Here is a 16622-nt window from a genome sequence, read left to right as displayed (position 1 = left end):
TGTTATGATATGTCCAAGGTTTGTTGATTCAGCTATAAAGTTAAGTAAAGTAAACAAAAGTTTCTATATGACGAAATGCTATCTGAAATGTTTATAATTGCTTGTAATTATAGCAATGGTGACCAGCGAACAAATTAAATAGAAACTTTTAATCGCGTCAAAAACCAAGCTTTGTAGTGTCTAACAACTATAATTTCAAGTCATTTCCTTTCTAAAAACATATGACAAGTTTTTCAAGTGGTATATGCCTAAGCACACAACGCAATAAATATTACCTTAAGATTCTCAGTAAACTGAAGTAAAACAAGAAATTCATTTTCGTATTGGTTGTTTGAAACTCTCCATTGATGTTTAGGACTGAAAATTGATCAGTCTCCTATTGACATATGGGCATCCTGTACAGATTGCCTTGATGACGCCTACATTTACAAGCATTGTAAGGAGGAATGATGATGACTAGTAGTGGAATCCGGAACACTAGGACCCAAATGGACAAGCTAGTGGCTCTCTGGACTCAGTAGCCAAGTGGATAACGTGATGGTGTTTGAAGAGAACAGTACAGGGTTTGAGCCCCAGAATAAAGAATAAGCAACTCGACCAGAGAAAGATTTGAAAGCTATGTTTCAGCTTTGATTACCCTTAAATACCTACCTCAAGGAGAAAACTAGCGAGAAGCTTATTATCATTAAATTCTAGTATGATTCCTGGTGCCCGTGGTAGCTCATTCTGATTATCAGTGTTTATCATTTTGCTTTTTACTTAAGTGGTAATATTTTTTATTTATGTTTTGCTATACTAGAAAGCTAACGAAATGAACAACTACTAATTTATTGATCACTGTGTGGTGATCAGTGTGACGTATGTCATGAGCTTCATAGTGCAGATTGAATCCCATCGATCAAGTTGCAATGTGGCCACGAGTCTAGGCGATTCGATATCGCTTGCATTTTGTTAGGATGTAAGGTGGTGTTAAAGGTAGCTAACAGGAAACCCAAAATCCAGATTTTGCGTTATTTGACACTTATTAGCTCCATTACTCTGCTAACGATTTCCTTAAATCATGAAACTTAGATCCTGAAATTTCTCTCGACTACCTCCAACCACCACCTTACATCTTGTAACGCATAACGTATAAACTTTTGCATTCAGTGATTAAAATAAACTCAGATAGGTAAAATTCATCGCCTACATTTAGAGTTTATTTCCCTCGAGAATCCTCAACATTATTATTAGGTGACAGTTCGCCTAGACGTAACAGTGACAAAGAAAAATAAATGAGGATTTCCCTCACTTTCAAGACCATAATTCTCGTACATATATAATTAATTCAGCTCAAAGTAGTTAAAACTCAACAGAGTTCATATATAAAGTCAGTTTAGGAACTGTATGACTTAAATATTATTGTTAAACTTGTCTTTTGCCGCTTTCCAGGTACCTTTATCCTTAAATTATGAAATTCTGTTACTCTTAACGAAAAAATGACAGTACCTAACCACACTCTGAAAGATGTTTGTTTGGATTTCCAACTGACCAGCCTAGATGAGTATTTGTTTTCTGTGATAAGTGCATGCTAAAACATCCATTCCTTGAGCTATACCATAACAAAAATGTATAGTATTCTGGATACTAAAAACGCTAATAATGTGCAAATGATGTAAAGCTAATACACCGGTTTGCATAGATTTACATTCATATATATATATATATATATGCACAATAAGCGTACAAAAGAACTGCTCAAATGCCAAATGAATATGTCAGTTCAGATTTGTATGTCGGTTAAAAATAAGTTGAAGCGTTAAATTTGATGTATGTTTGAATAGTACCGAGAAGCTTGAGAGTTAACATTATGCGAATATCTTTTTAATAAGAGGAACTACATTTCAACTAACTTCAAAACTACATATTCTCCCCCTTACAAACTTTTACTTATCTCTATCTTAAAAAATAAGGGTCGTTAAGAATTCTGAAAATTATTCAAGATTGTACGGCAAATGAGTCAGATGATCTCATACAAATCACTTAAAAGATTCACAACATTCGGTGTTCAGAACTTGTCGGGCAAGAAAAATACAATACTATTTTGTTGAAGGGACGCATGTGCTCAACATAAATAAAAAAAGAGAAGAGAGAGGAAATCACAAAAACATATCTTTAAGTAATAATCCAGAAAATATTATAGAAAAATCAAATCTCCTATCGTAAATGATAGTATAACAATTACCCTTCTGGACTACAAATGGAATTTCGTTCAGGCAGAATCGACCTAATCTGTCAAACTGGTTCCCAAGCGTATAAACAGTTCTACGAGTTTCATGTATTTTATTCTCGGTATGGACCAAATCTGATTCTATTTCTTCAAATATGTCGATCACATTTTTTATTCTCTGCAAGAAATGTCAACGAGAAACAAACTATACCTGCAAAAATGTTGCGTATGATGTGTTTGTCTTTTCTATCCTGTCGTTGACAGTTTCATTTTCCAGATAATGAACTACTTTTACAAGCCATTCCTATGATAATGGTCACTAGAGTATGACGAACAAACTTCTCCAATGACCAGTTGACTTATGGGATACTTTAGCGCATCATTCATCACTATTTAAATTAGTACTCAAATGCTGCTATGACACTCGAGGTTACATCTCAGACGTCCAATGCGAACAACTGTAATCTTGTACTTGAATATGGTAATATTACACTTTTCTGAAGAAAATGTAGTTTTGCATCGTCCTTAGCTAACACTGTTGAGTAAACAATAAGAATTGTGCTGACGATGTCAAGATATGGAGAGCGATACTTAAAAAAGGACAGTGGTATTTTTCCTCGTTGAGTAAATTCTATTGTTTTGATCGTTATTAGCGTATCAAGACTACTGTTTTATACTTTGATTGAATTTCTTTCAGTTAAAGTATTCGACTAGAGTATCATTTTTGGTATCCTAAATAGTTTTATCGTCGGTACTCCAGAGTACCTTGTTTTTTCTATTGTATCTGTTAGTACTTTGGTCCTAACTATTTATAGTTTTTTTCTACTTTTAGTCAAAACTCACTTTCTCATCCTAAAATGACTGGAAGGTGCAACAAAAGCATTTGCCATCTCCCGGGATGTCGATATCCTGTTGACAGCAGCACGCAGTGCGATGAGTGCAAAGGTTGGTACCACGAAGTTTGCACGAATCTAACGCCTGCAGCTTTTAAGCGGTTCAGTAAGAATGGATGCATATGGCTTTGTCAACAGTGTTGTTTGGATGCAAATAGCTTGTTAACCGAGGCCATCTCAATGGTAAATGCCGCGAAAAAGTGTCTCGGCAAGCGCGGTCGGGACACATCGGTCAGAACTCGATCTGTCGACACGCAGATTGACATAAGACAGGCCCAAGTGAGTCCAAAAAATGCTGACCCGCACTGTCCAAAGGAGGAAGGACATCCTCCAAAGAGGTCTGTCACAACCAGAAACTCGCGCAAAAAAGTCTCTTCTGTCCCTCGTATCAAAAATGGTACCCAGAAGGGAACTTCCGGAACCCAAAATCGCAAGGCTCGATCGGTTTCCAGCGCGGAGTCACCTTGCTAAAGGTGTATAGACTAGGAAACCTGGCGCATCTGAAGCCTAATCAGTCTAGACTGCTAAAAGTCGTTTTCAAATCCCCAAATGAACGCGAATTAATCTTAGAAAATGGACACAAATTAAAGGATTCAGGAGTCTTTCTCCGTAAGGACTTACCGTTGGCGGACCGTGTAAAAAGACGGGAAGCCGAAAAAGAACTACAGCTCAGATTAGACGCTGGCGAAAAAGACCTGAAAATTGTAAATTTTCGGGTTGTGAGGCTTCGACAGAGGATGATGCCGAAGCCACTCTGGGTGAAGCACGAGGCCACTTAAATAGGCTTCGGATCTGTTATACCAATGCCCGGAGCTTACTCAATAAGCTACTGGAACTAGGTGTACAGATTGACTCAACTAGGCCAGACATAATCGTAGTCACAGAAACATGGCTGACGCCATCTATAGATGGTAGGGAACTTGATTTCGAGGGTTTTACATTAGTAAGGGCCGATAGAATACAAACGCGTAAAGGAGGGGGAGTAGCTCTATTCACTAGGAATGCTATTCCATTCACCATTATCGACAGTGTATCCCATGAGAGTGGGACGTATGAATTAGTTAGCTGCCGCCTGAAATGCAGGGGACAAGAGTTGCTGCTTAGTTTGATCTATCACAGCCAAAGCTGTGAGGTAAACGAGGTCCTGCTAAGCAGTCTCAACACTTTATCACGAAGTGATCGATGTCTAATCCTAGGGGACTTTAATGCACCCATGGTGGACTGGGGAAATTTGCAGACTGAATCGTCAGCAAATTCCTTCGAACAGGAACTAGTTGATGCGGTAATCACATGTGCCCTAGTGCAACACGTGAAGGAAGCAACTAGGTACGACCCGGGTTCTGCATCATCCCTACTAGATCTTATATTGACTCATTATGAGGATGACGTTGCAAACCTGGATTACATGCCACCCATAGGCAAAAGTGATCATGCAGTTTCAACCTTTGACTTCCATATAACTGTCGATCACGAGTACGCTTCAGCTCAATCCAGACCTAACGTCTGGAAAGCAAACATACCAGACATCATGAAATCAGCATCATCAGTAGATTGGAAAATAGACCCAGAGTCACCAATCGAAACGGCTTGGGACGTATTCCGGAATTTATACCTAAAAGTTACCGCCCCCCACATCCCCTGGACTACACCTAGGGGACCGAGAAACTCCCCACCGTGGTTCAGTAGGAAGGTTCGCATCCTTCTCCGTAAAAGAAGGAAAATGTTGGATAGATTTAGGTTACTGACACTGACGAGGCAAAATCTCAGTATCAAAAGGCTCGAAATACCTGCGCCTCGACCCTCCGTAAGGCCAGAAAGCTGTACGAAGAGAAAATCGTTAGGGAATCCATAGAATGCCCTAAACGCTTGTATTCGTATATAAACCAAAGGACAAAAAGAAGAAGAAATGTTCCTTCACTATGGGGAGACAGCACTGCCTCATCACTAGTGGAGGACGACTTTGGCAAAACTCAAGTATTCTCTAAATACTTTAGCAATGTATACACCATAGAAACACCCTTCTCACCAGTCCATGAAAATCCCCCACACAAGCACTGGACAGCGTGACCATTAAAGAACTCGATGTCCTTGGTCTGCTAGTTAAGCTTGATATAGGGAAATCCACTGGACCCGATGAACTGCATCCTAGGTTACTAAAGGAATTAGCTAACTTTGTTGCGAACCCTTTAAGTGTATGTTTTAATCTATCCGTAACCCAGGGTCGTCTACCAAAAGACTGGAAGAACGCCATAGTAAGTCCAGTCTTCAAAACAGGTACAAAACATAAGCCTGAGAATTACCGACCCATTAGCCTACCTAGTGTGGTTGTTAAAATCTTAGAAAAGATTATTCGGAAGAAACTGTTAAAGTATCTCGATGAAAACCGAATCCTCCCGGAAAAGCAGCATGGTTTTAGAACAGGTTACTCTTGTCTCACAAACTTATTAGTCGCTCGTGAAAGCTGGTGCGCTCTTAAGGACCAAAAGTTACCTATAGACGTAGCTTACATCGATTTCAGCAAAGCTTTCGACAAAGTTCCGCATAACTGGCTGTTATATAAGCTAAGGAATGTCGGGATTGGAGGCAATCTATTGATGTGGATAAAAGACTTCCTAGTTGGGCGTCAACAAAGAGTAAGGGTGAACTCCAAGTTGTCTTGCTGGGAATCTGTGCTTAGTGGAGTCCCCCAGGGTACAGTTTTGGGGCCAGTGTTATTCCTCCTGTACGTAAATGACCTCCCTCGTCTACTATCGTCATCGGTCTTACTCTATGCTGACGATGTCAAGATATGGAGAGCGATACAAAGCAAGGGCGATAGCTTAGAACTTCAAAATGACCTGGAGAGATTATCTGAATGGTCCCAAACCTGGCAATTGCCGATAAACACTTCCAAGTGTATTGTGATGCATATTGGCCATCAAGGTACAGACACACTCACGATAAATAACACTGAGCTATCTATTGTCCAGATACACAACGACTTAGGAGTCATCGTTAGTCAAGACTTAAAGACTACTGCACACTGCCGTGCAATAGCCGCCAAACGTTTTAGAAGTTTATGGTCCATACATGGGGCTTTTAGTCACATCGACGCTAAAACGTTCCTGACTTTGTATATAGTGTTCGTACGTCCTAAACTTGAGTACTGCATACAAGAGACAGTGAGCTCTTGGAACGGGTTCAGAGAACAGCGACTAGGCTGATTCCCGGAATAGCGAAGCACTCGTTTGATACTAGACTGACCAAGTTGAACCTATTCCTGCTGTCATATAGAAGAATCAGAGGCGACTTGATTACAGTTTTCAAATCGTTTAGTGATAAATTCGCACCTGATATGCCCTCATTTTTCTTGTCTCCCAAAACAGAAAATCTACGAGGACACTCCGAAAAAGTTCACAAGCCCAGAACGAATTACTTGTCAGCTGATTACCGACTTTCCCATCGAATAATCAACGAGTGGAATTCATTACCTCAGCACGTGGTTGAGGCTCCATCCGTCGACTCCTTCAAAAGAAATTTGGATCAACTGAGAGACCATCACTGCCAGGACTAACACAGGCCATCAAGCCTCCTGTCCTTTCCAAACTGAAACTGAACCTAATATCCGTGAGCTCATAATTGGTTTATTTTTGGAATGTCGAATTGTCTCATGTATTAGAAATACGGCGCAGTGCACTTTATTCAGGCAATAACGAGCATGTATCAACTTTGTTTGTTAAAATGTTTCTTCAGAACACATCAGACTACTTTTAACTATTGAACACTGGTGATCACGCGGTTTTAGATTTAGATTTAAATACAGATTTATGCAATAAGGATAGAAGGCCTACGGCCTATGTTATTCCTTTCCTAGTATGCTTCCGTGAGTGTCCAGTCTCTTCTTAATTGAGTCAATCGAAGGTGCGGAAACTACTACTTTGGGCAGCAGGTTCCAAGTATTGATAACTCGGTGTGAAATCCTGTATGCCACAGGTATTTTGTTCGTTTTTCGCCTTTGTATTCGCCTGCTATGTCTTCTGAGATGTCCCAATCAAAAGAGTCTGTTGCGTTGGAATCACAATAATATGAACATACTTGACACGGACCAGCATTATTTGCCGCTGTAAATGCAGTTCCACTTTCCGATCCATGATGAGAGCTGAAGTTAAAAACTTCATGAACAAACTGATGAACTAGTTCCCACTTAGTTCGTTTTCGTGCCATTCATCAGCTGGTGAATATTTCTGATATGGAAAAGAAGAATTTCCATTCGAACTCGACCGCTTTTTCTATTGTCATAAAGCGTATGCGAAAAATTCAATGTAATAACTAGCGTTTATTCATGCTATGTGTGAGACAGTTACTGATCAATGACAATGAGAGTTGTTTGCCCGATATAACGAGCTAACAAAAGTTCGATATATAGTGGCTTCGTATTTTTCCCTTGTAACATATAAGTTAACCATACTAGTTTGTACAAGAACTTAGCAAGCTATAATTTTACGGTTAAATAAATAATCTAATAATAATAAATAGTAATAATTTTTTCTCTTTATATTCTTAAATCTATTGCCTAGACTTGTACATGTACGATTTTCATTTCTGTAGGAATTAGCGCTTTTAAAACTTATTCCATTCACTGTTTAGTCTACAGGAAAAAACCTAATTCATGTAGCTCATGACTGATATACCAATTCGTAGTATGCTACAATTAGTAATTACATGAATTTATTCAAAATTACGATTGATCTGTAAATTAACGTCACACTACAAGAATCTCCAAACTGACAGATATCATTCTGAGGTATGCTAGCTATGTGAACCAAAACTGATGTCATTAAAATGTGAAGAACCTTCGATCACTATATTGATCTGACTCGAAAATTACTACCTATCATACACACAACTTTATTCAGATGAGTTTCATAAATGGATGCATTGGTGTTGATTGTGATCAATGCTTATCTGAGCATCAAGTATTACTCGAATAGACATGTAGGCATAGTTCACAACTAGTTCATACAATAATTCAAATACTTCAAATCATTACATTAAAGTCGCGATGGAGCCTGTGATGGAACGGTTGGATGTACATTCAGATTTTAATGCTTTTGAGGATAACATGCAGAGGTTATAAATCTGGGCTATGACCAAGGAAAATGATGAGGATGTAATGCCAGTGAAATGTCACTGAACTCTGGCCAAATCATCCAGCAGTTAGGTCACTGAATATCGAACAAATCATCGAACCCTGTCAAGGTCAAGGACAATCAACACGCATCAGTTTATCATGCGCCATGGACTAGCCCATTCGGCAGTGGTTCTACTTTCGCTAGTATCTACTTTAACTAATATATTCCTGTAACAACGTCCTTTTTATTGTTGTACAGTCTTCAGAGTATCCATGGTCCCTTGACACGTCGATGGGGCAACCCACGTAAGGTGCTAGTCGTGAGATGTGACTTCAAAGTTAGCTTGTTCGTTACACCGTTCCCGTCTCACATGAGTAGACCTCCAGTCATTCGACATAGATCATCAACGTTGATGGTCTACACTGGTGAGCCTGACGGCAGGAAAAGAGCGACGAAATTTCACAAGGAACCGAAATTTTCATTGTACTTTGTTTCCTTATTACTATGTTGTACTTCATGGTCCCTTAGTGTAAGGAAAGACAACCAGACGCTGCTAAACACAGCAAGCTATCAGAAGAGTGTTTATCAACGACAAACTCGTTGGGTTTAAAATTCTGGCTGACCACGTCTCAGGGTCATCACTACCTCACTAAGGGGGGGAGTGATCTGTAGCCGTAAATAATTCCCCAAAATCAATAGCTCTTTAAGTGTTCGACATTGGATGCTGACCACATTGTTTAAAGTGGACCTGTTAAACTGAAGGCGTTCGGTCATGCATCCGTACCAGATGACGTTACGACTCAGAGTGGGAAGCAGCTCCTACGTTTCACTAGCCAGATTAGAGTAACCGCTTCTCGATATATTGATAACGCATCAAATATATCTTTCCTACCACTTCGCATCTGACTTCTGATTTTAACCCAGTGGGGAAAGATTCGAACATAGAGGGTGTTACTGATTAATAGTTGTCAAACTAGAATACTGGTTGTATCTTCAAGGATTTTAATATTGTGGCCCATTTCTTTACATTCATACAGCATGCAGTTTAATAAAGACTTTGACATTTGCAGACAAGCAAATTTCACTCCCCTATGCAACTAATACTGGACCATGTAAAGTATACAAATTTCGAATGCGGTAAAGGAGAAAAAACCGATAAAATGACTTGCCAGAACATCAGGAATTCCACTACTTTACAACGTCGTCCCAGTTCAATACGTTGAGAGACAAAAATTTCTAATCAACCAACTTATCGGATTTCTCATTTTATTGTACCAGATGTGGTTCGTCATAATGATTCACATATTTCTGATGAAATTTCCTACAAATCTGAGAATAATATGTTGAATGAGTCAAGTCATAATCAAAAACCGGATTCAGTTTCGATAGATGCTGATTTTCCTAATGATCCATTATTCTCTAATAAAACTCTTAATCAATTTGAGGATAATATTTCAGAAAAATCAAATTCTGATATCATATCAAGTGTCAGTGTTCCTGACAATGAATTTATGTCTGATGATATTTCTAATGAATATGACAAATATGTTCCGAATAAGTTGAATTCTAGTCAAATTTCTGATGTTATTGTATCACATGTTGAATATTCTCCGAACCAATGTTTGATGAGTAGAATCCCTAGTCAGTGGTATGATGAATCAGAGGGAATAGCGAGTTTTCTTGAGTCTGCACAGGCAGAGAATCCAAATCAATTCAAGATTACCCTAATATGTATGAGGCAGATGAATGATTTCCATTTGATGTTTTCGCAGGTGAATCAAGCCTAGATGAATCACATGTGCTAATTACATATATCAATGCATATCTATCTGTGCATTCTAATATGAATAACAAAAAGAATATTTATCATGACTTTTATGCACGTCAAAGTCACAGGATGGAATACCTCAAATTATATATCAGTGTATATCCCTAAAATGCTCACATACAGTAATCGAAGCGTGAGATTTGAGAAGATAATGCAAATCGGGAACGTCAAATTGGTTATAACATTGCAACATAAGGACCCAACATTATTTCCTGGAAGAGCATAATGTTGGAAAGTCTATGATGCAAATTTTAAATAACAGTGGTTTCACTTCACAACTGACATGATGATTGTATACAATTCCAGGAACCAGGTGTCTGTTCCAATTTCGGTTAATTCTAATACTAACGAGAGCATACTAGATAATACAGTCTTTATCCCATACACTGTCGGACAGATGTAAGATGAACTTAAGAAGAAGACGTACGATCGATTACAGACACTCAGACTCCAATTTAAGCTGTGGCGGATGTGGTGTTTATATGAACCAATGATTCTTTTGTGTTGCTGACTGTTTTGAATTCCAAATGCAGTAAGCTCGTGTCAATCGAATACTTCTTGATTAAATTGCGTTATTCCTGGGATTACTAGTTCATACTATAATTCAAATCATGGCACTATTCCAGCTTGTAATATACTAGACGAGAAAGATGATTTCCGATCAGGTGGACAATTTCTTGCGCCAAATGTTCTTTGATTAAAAGTGGATAAACCCTCCAAATATAGTAAATATGACAATATGAAGTTTTAGAATTGATGTACTGAACTCCCAGAATAATACAATCTAGGTCAGATAAAATCTAATGAGCACAGCCGAACTCTTTATACTTGTAATAAACGCTCAGTTAAGTACATACGATTGATCAATTAGTACAAATAGCATTGTAAAGTTCGCCAAATGGTAAAGATTTGTAGCTCAGGTGAATGCTTTTCGTAAAGTTTTGTTCTCGGAGCTGGATGGATTGGTAATGGATCTTTCATTGTTTTTCTGAACGATGAGTAAAAGTTTGTGCTGACGATGTTTAAGAAATTGATGGAAGGTTCATATCCAAACCATCCAGCTCAGAGAACAAAATTTTACCAAAATAGTTCACCCGCTGTGTGGAGACTACGTACTTTTTTCTTAATATCTATTTTCTGACTGGTTGAATTATGTTCCCAGTATTTTTGAACATTTAAAAGTCACTCTTTTGTGACTCACGGAAATTAGTTGCTTAGTCCCAGTAAAACTGATAGACCACGACCAATGAGTGTTTCGATGTAGTCCACTTTCCACATAGATTCAAAAAAGTTTTGAAGGGAACCACATTACCAAACAACACTTGAGTAAATCAAGCGCTTAAGTACAGCGTATATGAAATCACAATATACACAAGGACAGGTAGACTGTCACTGAAACATAAGTGAATTAGGTGATGCTGAGGCGATGAAGATACAGCTGGTGATTCATACACTAATATCAAACAGACACCCATCCTTTTTTTCACTCGTGGCCACACCATAGGAAGCCAAACAGTATATTCAGGGATAGATAAAAACAGTTCCACATTATATGCTGATAAAGTTATCACTGTTAGGAAGCCAAGACCTATGGTTTCATAGACTTGGGAAGTAACAGGAGTGGTTACGTAGTGACGTACTTATTGACACGTCTGTGAAGACCTGAAGATAAGCGATGCGAAGAGCTAGTGATGTTACCAATCATACTATAAATCATAATAGATCTGCAAACCTATACAAAATAGCGATCGCAAACCTATAACCAGTAGAGCTTAAAGTAGTTTTAGAGATATATGGTGAAAAGAACACGACTGCCTTATTCAGTGATTTACGATCGTTAAAAATGCATGCAGGCCCCAACTATTTGAAACTGCCAACTATCACTACACAATTAATACAACAGGCTTATTTCCGATGATAAATTTGACAAACAATAGAAAACTAAAACGTCCATACTTTCTAGTTTGTCCATGAATCTGGAACAAATTACTAAATTTAGGAAAATAATTGATGTGTTAATGATTTTAGGAAGGAATTAACTTCAGAAATCAAATAATTAACAGCAGAGAAATTTAACATTACATAGAGTTAAAATATATTTATTCAATTTAGTCCGATAAATTTTAATCAACTACACGCACAACAAAACAAAGTGTTCTATGAGTTAAGATAATTAGTGAAAAAAGTGAGGCAAAATGATAAATAAGATAAACTAAAAGACAATAAAGTCTCCTAGAGAATCTGTTTATGAGTAAACTCTAGAAAAGAGAAATGAAACTTTACGAGAATGTCAAAACTAAGATAATGACAGAGCGTTTTTCAAATAATGAGAGATCTCCATCAAGTGCATTGCTTTGTTCCCAGCAGCTGTAGCAGCACTAGGTTGTCGACCGGCGTATCTATGAAACAATTAAAGAGTGAGGATTTAATAAAATCAAAATAATGCTTAACAAAACTAAACGACAACGTAACTGTAACGATTAAGGCGACATTAATAAATAAAACAGAATATCTAATGTGGTATAATGCTTGATATATAACCTACATATATGGAAAAGTGAAACTGTGCATGGTTCACTGAGATGTTCATATACGATTTAATCTATCCGAACTCAGCTTTACTAATCGATATTTGAGAAGTATTAAAGTAACAAGATGACTTACAAGTCGTATATATAGTGTTCCGTGAAAATAAGGTTGATTGTACAACAACAATAATCATGTAAACAGTATAGCTACGAGTAGATTTTAACCCCTAGTTTCTGCTACAAAAATAACAGTTGTCAGTAAAAAAACAATATAATATAAACGAAAAAGAAAGCTAGAAAATACCATGCAGTCGTTCCATGGACATAAAGAAACCGACTTTGGAAGGTTTTATTTGTTAATATGAGCAAACTGGTAGATTACAGTATACAAAATCATTACTGATAGTTTAACAATCAGTTTGATTATTATAGATCCCTTCGCTCACTTTTGATTGTATAAAATATTGAAAAATTAATATTGTTAACCAGCAAAATGTAGCAATATTACTAATATTTGTAAAGATAGTCGATACTTAGCTGTACAAAATATTAGTTCCATATATATGACCATAAATTAGCATTCTATGAACAATTTAGACATGAATTTATCCTGATTGCAATAAGTTCATGAAGATGGGATAGTAGCTCACTATTGTTTTACTGTTATACTAGTGACTTTGATAAACATTTCAATGTATAATTTGGAAACAAAGGTGTTTACATAATCTGAAGACTTGGTAAACAAAAGTTTATCAATTGCCATTGAGAAAAACAGCAAAATAAAAGAGTGAGAAATCAGAATATATATAAAAACGAATATGCCAACTTACAAAATTTTATTGTGAAGACGATCAGGCATTGTTCTAAATATTAAATGATTAGCTCTTGGTTGTACATAACTCCATGGTCCCATATTTTTATGCTCCTCTTGCACCCACTGAATAATAGCATTTGGATAACGTTCTAAATCTTGTTGAATCAAATCATATGGAAAAGGTGTCAACTGTTCTACTCGGCTAATAGCTATATCTGCCTCTCGATTAATCGATCTGCGTTCTTTATCTAATTCATAATAAATCTGAAAAGTTAAGCGAATATAAACAACATCACCCCATGAACGTTCACTGCAGTAGTACCTTAAAATGGTTGTATTAATGAAATGTGAAACTACGATTATTTATATGCAATCATGAAAATTTGACGATGATCAACACCACAAAGTGACCTTGGTTAGAAAATTATTAAAAAGTAGAAAGAATCAGACGACAGTTGATCCTAATCTCAAGTTCTGTTTTCTTTAGAATAGTGAATAACTGAAAAATATATGAATTGTTCTATGAAGTGTCCTTCTCAATGTTCCAATCGCCTAGGGGCTGTGAGTAGATTGCAGTCCTATCTATTTTAAATGTAGTCTCACTAACATCTGATATATGACAATTAAATTATGTATATGTCAACGATTATTATGGGTTTTATTATTTAAAGTTTCAATAGGATTAATCTTAGAACAGCTAACAAAAAAAAATTCAAAAACGATATGGTTTTACGAGAAACTATTTAGAATCCTGATGGTCACAAAAAACTAGGAATAGATAGAATTTCGTAGATAAAGAAACCGGATGAGAACCAATTCTAGGGAACTACTGATTGTTTCCAACTGAAGCGCTGATAAAAAAATACGATGTATACAAAACTTAAAGTTAGCGAATAATCACAAACGGAAAGTAGATAATTTAACCGTTTTTCTAAATAATCAAGGAAAATTAAATAAGTATACATCTCATTCATTATAAGCTATTAATTTCAATGCTGAGAAAAGACCGGGAAAGATATTTCCCTGTGAAAAAATAGTGATAATGATTGAATGTCATTTTACATAGTAGCATAACTAAATAGATTACAAGCCAATCAAAAGAAAAAGAAAAAAGTCAATTAAAAAAAACATATTTCTAGATCACTGGTTATACCAGTTAAATAGAATCTACGGTGAGCCTCAAGCATACATACATGCGTCACCCCAAGTTGCCATGGCACAGTAGCAATGGCATAGTGGTTAAGGCGTCCGACTTTCGACAACCAACTTTCAGGTTCAAGCTCCGTTCTATATAATAAAGCTTGAGTAATCGTTTAGAATCATTAGTTCTCACATTTAGAGTGTGGCTCATATCTAACTAGTGGATGAGTTAAATTATTACAAAGAGGTGAATTTAAAAAGATGCTTAGCGAATAAATCAAAATAATATGGCAGAAATGAAGTTAAGGAAGACTGAACATTGAGAATATGATTTGAAACGACAGAGTGGAAAAATACAGAAAGATATTTAACGATCAACGAAACCAAATATCTAGTCAAGCATTTGGACATTTTATGACTTGAAAGAGATCAACACTTATCGAATTCAACCTGCAAACAAAATATAAGTATTCAGTCCCAAATAAATCTAAACATTATAGATTAACGGTATAGAATTAACAATTGTGAACATAATTTATATTTTGGAAATCTTGTATAAATTAAGGGGATGTAAGTATCACTACCACATATTTGCACTTTAGGAGTGATAATAAGATCAACAGAAAACAGAAAAATCTTATTTTGCATGACATAATTGGTAAAGCTCTTAAATAAACATAGAATTATTCTTGCAAATACAAAAAATTAAACTAATGTGTGCAAAAAGTGTCATGTAAATAAGTCGAGAATGATAAGAATCCTGAGTATCAATGATCAGTGACGAAAATAAACTGATTTGAAAATGCACGGCGAGGGAATGAACATACACTTGATCAAGTATTATACACCTATATAATTCAGTAAGCACAACCTGGTTGTGTAATCAACAAACGATCACTTTGAAACGTAAGACAAATGAGGAAGCAACTACATTTTGTCATGTATCACATTGCATGCAAATTACATGATAAAACTCACTTTGCCGCTGCAAATAATTAGTTTTTTCACATTTTCAGGTTTCTGTGAAGCTGGACCATTGTCAGGAATATAACGTTGGAATTCTGAGCCTGGAAGCATATCAGAGAATGGCGACCTTGCATCTGGATGGCGTAACAACGACTTGGGAGTGAAGACAATCAGCTACAACAAAATTGCGTAAGTCGCACAAGAAGGTTATCAAAAAAGAAAAAAGGGAAGAATATTGTTATACAAAATAAAAGCCACGATATTTATCTACCCTACCAAATTCTTGCCCAAGTAATGAGTTTTATTTTTGGAATATATGAATTGGTTAAATTTATCTACACCTATGAAAGACAACTACTATTTAGTCAAAGAATTGAGTAAACAACTTCATATAACGCAGTGGAAACATTTGATAACTTATAGCCTAATACTCAGCTAGAAGTGATATTTTATGGGAATTGCTGTGTTCACTCAGAATGAACACCGGTTTCTTAACGATGAGAGGAATAACTTAAGAGATTTATTTTTTTAGTGGTTGTTTAGTGATTAGAGGATTTGGTTTTTAACCAATAAATTCTAGGTATGATTGCCGCTTAACCTAATTCTGTTTTGGCTATCGGGCTGCATCGCTAATCGTCATTGAGATGGTAGAGATTCATGGTCCAAGTGTGTTATATCCTGTGACCTGTGTGCCCTGTTAATGTATAACGTGATAATACCGCCAATTAGAGAGCAGTGAATTATCGTTCGGACCAATGACGCGTAAAACCGCTACGAGCAGTCTACAGTCCTTGCTTCCCGCCTAGCCCTGTCTGTTAAATGCAGAACACCAATAACAGCCTCGGTGATATGAATCACGTATTTTAAAGATACTGGGTTTCTATACCAAGCAACTAGACTACATTGTACCATAAAATAACATCTGTACAAGATTTAGCCGAATGTGGGATATAGTAATTGATAGACTGGGGATAACTGAAGAACGGTAAATCGTATAGTAATGGTATATGGGTCAAAATAAAGCTTATAATGAGAGGAACATGAATATGAATAGTTTAGTTACTTAACAATTACAACAAAAATATATGCGACCCCTCAGCAGTGCGCATCCACGAACCCGCTCTCGCGAGTTT

At 36.7% G+C, this 16622-nt stretch overlaps 4 protein-coding genes across 4 annotated transcripts in view; 1 reads left to right on the top strand and 3 right to left on the bottom strand.

Moving 5' to 3' along the window:
- The window catches only part of Smp_146420 (putative spindle assembly checkpoint component MAD1 (Mitotic arrest deficient protein 1)), a gene marked incomplete at both ends in the record, with an annotated part of 29881 nt that extends 27285 nt beyond the window's left edge, over positions 1-2596 (bottom strand). Inside the window, 3 exons of the mRNA XM_018789946.1 lie at positions 2225-2387; positions 2421-2513; positions 2549-2596. Coding sequence (XP_018655338.1) covers positions 2225-2387; positions 2421-2513; positions 2549-2596 — 304 coding nt within the window. The remainder of the gene's footprint in view (positions 1-2224; positions 2388-2420; positions 2514-2548) is intronic.
- Positions 1-16622, top strand: part of Smp_146430 (putative beta-1,4-galactosyltransferase) — a gene marked incomplete at its 3' end in the record, with an annotated part of 187582 nt that overhangs the window by 77725 nt on the left and 93235 nt on the right. The gene's annotated exons all lie outside the window — the stretch shown is intronic.
- Positions 12100-16622, bottom strand: part of Smp_044970 (2-oxoglutarate dehydrogenase) — a 28083-nt gene continuing 23560 nt past the window's right edge. The window contains exons 14-15 of the mRNA XM_018789944.1: positions 13400-13647; positions 12100-12440 (exon numbers count right to left, since the gene is read on the bottom strand). Coding sequence (XP_018655336.1) covers positions 12338-12440; positions 13400-13647 — 351 coding nt within the window. The 3' untranslated portion in view covers positions 12100-12337. The remainder of the gene's footprint in view (positions 12441-13399; positions 13648-16622) is intronic.
- On the bottom strand, positions 15484-15600 carry Smp_192960 (2-oxoglutarate dehydrogenase; the record flags this gene model as incomplete). Its single annotated transcript, XM_018789945.1, has 1 exon — positions 15484-15600. The coding sequence occupies one exon, from the start codon at positions 15598-15600 to the stop codon at positions 15484-15486; it is 117 nt and encodes a 38-aa protein (XP_018655337.1).

Source organism: Schistosoma mansoni, chromosome W (assembly GCF_000237925.1).
Source record: "Schistosoma mansoni strain Puerto Rico chromosome W, complete genome".
In the NCBI taxonomy this organism is placed as follows: domain Eukaryota; kingdom Metazoa; phylum Platyhelminthes; class Trematoda; order Strigeidida; family Schistosomatidae; genus Schistosoma; species Schistosoma mansoni.
Note: the sequence above shows the minus strand (reverse complement) of the source record. Positions and strands in the feature narration are given on the sequence as shown.